The sequence below is a fragment of the Eleginops maclovinus genome, chromosome 3 (genome assembly GCF_036324505.1).
Source record: "Eleginops maclovinus isolate JMC-PN-2008 ecotype Puerto Natales chromosome 3, JC_Emac_rtc_rv5, whole genome shotgun sequence".
In the NCBI taxonomy this organism is placed as follows: Eukaryota; Metazoa; Chordata; class Actinopteri; order Perciformes; family Eleginopidae; genus Eleginops; species Eleginops maclovinus.
In genome coordinates, this window is record NC_086351.1 from 7,655,060 (window position 1) to 7,658,972 (window position 3,913).

Here is a 3,913-nt window from a genome sequence, read left to right on the forward strand (position 1 = left end):
TACTACACTACATTTGTTTGTGTTAAAATAAATATAATATTTCTTATAGAGATTGAACAGCAGCAGAATATAACATAAAAATATCCTATATGATTGAAAACACTTCCCCAGATGTAACAGATTCAGTGTAAATTCAGGGCAGAGACATGCAGAAACAGCTAAGGAGAAAACCTAGTAAGTTTTCATCCATCAAACTTTATGGAGCAATACATTTATTTTGGGCACAATTAAATCAACAATGCACATTTGAAATAAGACTATAAAAGCAACAATAAAAAGTGATAATTGCATTGACAGCATTCACTCACCTGCTATTGATTTTGTAAGTTTCCAGGGCAGATAATCTGCTTTGGATTAGTTTGCCATTAATGAAAAATGAGGATGCCAGCTTTTTCTTTTATTGTTTACAGGAGCTTTTGGAATCGATCGGAGCTACAGCTACAGTGCCAGCCTCGGAAAATATTACAACAAAGGTAGTTTATCACCTTATTGTCACCCTTTTTCCAATTACCTAAAGAAAAAGGCATACCAAAGCTGTTACAGCAACAGGATAGAACAAAAGTATGAGAGCATTATGTGACATATACGTGGGTACAAGTCACAGAAATGTAAGATTATGAGTATGTTTGTTCACACCTATGGTTAAATGTACAGACTATAAAATGACCTTGATCCCGCTGTTTCAGACTCTCTGTGCACTTCAGATGTGTTTTAACTTCCCTCTTTATGTAACCTCTGTGGTGACAGAGCTGAAAGACGCGGTGGCAGCGAGCAGCAGTTCTCTGAACAGCGAGAATCCTTATGCTACCATCAAAGACCTGCCGGGCTTACCCTTCTGCCCCCCCGAGAGCAGTTACATGGAGATGAAGTCCGCCATGCCCAGAGAGCGAGCGTACACTGAGATCAGCCCGCCCTTCAACACCGCCACCTTACGCAGAGGTGAGCATCACTCTAGACCAACTTCAGCAATGCATTGACAGTTTTACTCCTTTGCAAAACTGTCGATAATACTTCAACCGGTGTGAATTAAATCCACTCCACCATCTTCAGTGTAAGGAGATTAGGTTGTTAGGAAGTCAATTTGCACATTGCATTACAATTTGTCTTGTGAGCCAATCACACAAGAGGTACACAACTAGGATTGGTTTATAAAGAAGGATATTTAAACGTATGAAGTTTAACAGAGATGACAAAGAGTAGAGCAATATAGAAGTTAGTTTTATCAAAATCACAAGAGATTCAAAATTGAAACTAGAACTAGAGATTTAGGAAAGCATGCATATTATAACACTTTGGAAGCTGGATTAAGAGAATGTTTGGCATTTTGCGGGAACTTTGCTTCCAGAATTATTAAAATAGTTGCCAAATTTGATTGACTAATTAATCAATAGTGGAACAGAATAAAGAGTCCAAAAATTGAGAATCTGAATCAACACACGTGTGTCGACCCACCTGAGAAAGCTGAGACCTCAAATAATGATCACATCTTAAATAAAAGAGTTAGGATCAGTCAAACTGAGTTCAGGATTTGTACTCAGATGGGGAGGATGGGTTTAGGCTGATAAATTAACAACTCTTTACTGGGAAGGGGAAGAGCAGGAAGGCGGGGGTTCTTTTGTTAGTCCTGCATTTTATTGTAGACATCAGTAATACATCAAGATGAAGGCAGACTAATAAATGATGATGGGACACGCTCTGTCGGAGGACAGGAAATGACAGATTCATGGAAATATTGGATCAATGTTAGTGTTTTTTCCTCTAGTGAAGTGGAATATCACAAATGTGGATCCTCTGTAGTCTAGGACTATTTGGGTGAGGAAAATAACACTCCCCTCCATCAACACCTGTTTTTACTCTCGCTCTACTGAAAACAGAAGAAAGAAATTATTCATGATAGAAAAACGTACACATTTAAGGAATACTACACCCACAAAATAACCATTTTCACAGGTTACTCACCTCTTGTTACCATTAGTTTCTATTCTATATTTGGTAATTTCAGACCATTCAAGTCAACATTTTCCTTAAGACCAATCCAAAAAATCTTAAATATTGTTAGCAGATGAGGCATTCAAAAAAGGAATATGCAATGGAATTAGAGGAGGGATATTTGCCTTAAGACATTACATATTGTTTAGCTTTAATCCAAAGCAATTTATGTACACAGAATACTGTAGACGTGCCTACGGGAAGACATCAGGGTATTTTGCTCAAGGACATTTCGACTGCAGCAGGGTGGGACCGAACTGATTTGCAGATCAGATCACTAATGTGGGTCCATTCTGTACAGACAGCATACTCTGTCCTAGTAGAGATAGTTTTTCCTTATCAGAAGCAAGGCAAAAAAAAAAAAAGCATGCTGTTATTATACAAAAAAGCATGCTGTTATTATACATTGTATGAATAATATAGATTTGACTAAAAGGACATAACACCTTTTTTTTTTACCCCCCAGAGCGTCAGAGTTCCCTCGGTCACGCTCCACACGAGGACCCCCAGAGCCACTATGACCTCCCGGTGAACAGCCACATCCCGGGACACTACGACCTGCCACCTGTCCGCCGCCCCCCCTCCCCCAGGAGATCACCTCAGTGATAGTCCCAGCATCAGAGGCTGTTTCCCCCCTCTCACTTTGGGAAGGTTTCAGGTGTGTGCTTGCTAAGAAGGAGCAAACTTTTACGCTTCTGTCTGATAATCAGAGCTGCAGACCACCCACAGAGCAGCGCCTATAGGCTGAGAAACTGTTGTTGAGTGTGGACGCCCCCCTGCTGACTCCACACTGCCCCCCTGTGGGCTGAAGGAGTACTTGCTTCACCGTGACAGACTTGTCATCCAGACAGTGGAGCCAGCGGGCTGCGGTGACGGAGGCTGAACTGTGGCGACGTCAGCTGCATTCACCTCCCATGGGAAAAATACACCAGAAGATTTCATGGTTAAATGCAACATGGGAATGATTTTTGTTTTTGAACTCATGTAAACATGCTGTAAATGAAGTTCCCCACACAAATTGCTTGCTACTGATCAGCTGGTGTGTGCATGATCTAAAGGCCCCGTATTTTTGACATTTTAAAGTCTTTATTTTTTTGTGGTTGTATTTAGAATCCTTTTATTTCCACAAGAAGCTTTGTATGAATTCAACACACAGCTGGACTTGTTTTTGTTTTGCTCATGGGAAAAATGCGTTCTGCAAAATATACTGCCAGTCTCTGGTCTGAGACACATTATTTTAACTTTGTTTTATCTGTCATATTCAGGTTTTAGGAATCTTGAGAAGTCAGGTTGTTTAACCAAAGTTTTGTTGCCAAGAGAGCATCTTTTTTGTTGTAATCTCATCAAACAAAACGTGCTCCTTGTTTGTTTCAACAAATGTGGCTCACATATTGCTGCTGCCAGATGAAAACTATTGTAAATATCCAATGGAATATATTGTTGGGATCACACTAATGTAAACAAACAGCCCTATTTTAGGATGGTTTAAGGCGTTTGTGAGCATCGTTCACACACATTTGCTTAGTTGTAGATATGGAAAACTCGCCATGGGCAGAAAGAAACACTGTTTATGTTGAGGAAAAAAACATCAAACAGGGAATTGCAAGCCAAATCGAAGCAGCATTTTGGAAGTCATTGAAGTGCGCTACAGCAATGTTTGTTTTTGCCTGGTATTTAAAGAGCCGGCTCAACGAAAATACTTTTTTTTCTTGTGCTTTTGTTTGTATTGCGTCTACATTTTTCCCAAAATGTGTTTTGCTATAGTTTCGAGTAGAGCTACGGCCTTTTTTCTACGTATGAACATATATTTTTGAATGTAACCATGGAAACATGTGTATATAGTGTAAATAAAAATGGCTGCACTTTTCAGTGGTGTTACTGTAAATGGCATTTGTATATAAAAGGAAATAACTACAACAGTCAG

General features: G+C 39.6%; 1 protein-coding gene across 1 annotated transcript in view; it reads left to right on the forward strand.

Moving 5' to 3' along the window:
- The window catches only part of pear1 (platelet endothelial aggregation receptor 1), a 40,672-nt gene extending 36,814 nt beyond the window's left edge, over positions 1–3,858 (forward strand). Inside the window, exons 21-23 of the mRNA XM_063878476.1 lie at positions 411–473; positions 748–939; positions 2,456–3,858. Coding sequence (XP_063734546.1) covers positions 411–473; positions 748–939; positions 2,456–2,595 — 395 coding nt within the window. The 3' untranslated portion in view covers positions 2,596–3,858. The remainder of the gene's footprint in view (positions 1–410; positions 474–747; positions 940–2,455) is intronic.
- The last annotated feature ends 55 nt before the right edge of the window (positions 3,859–3,913 follow it).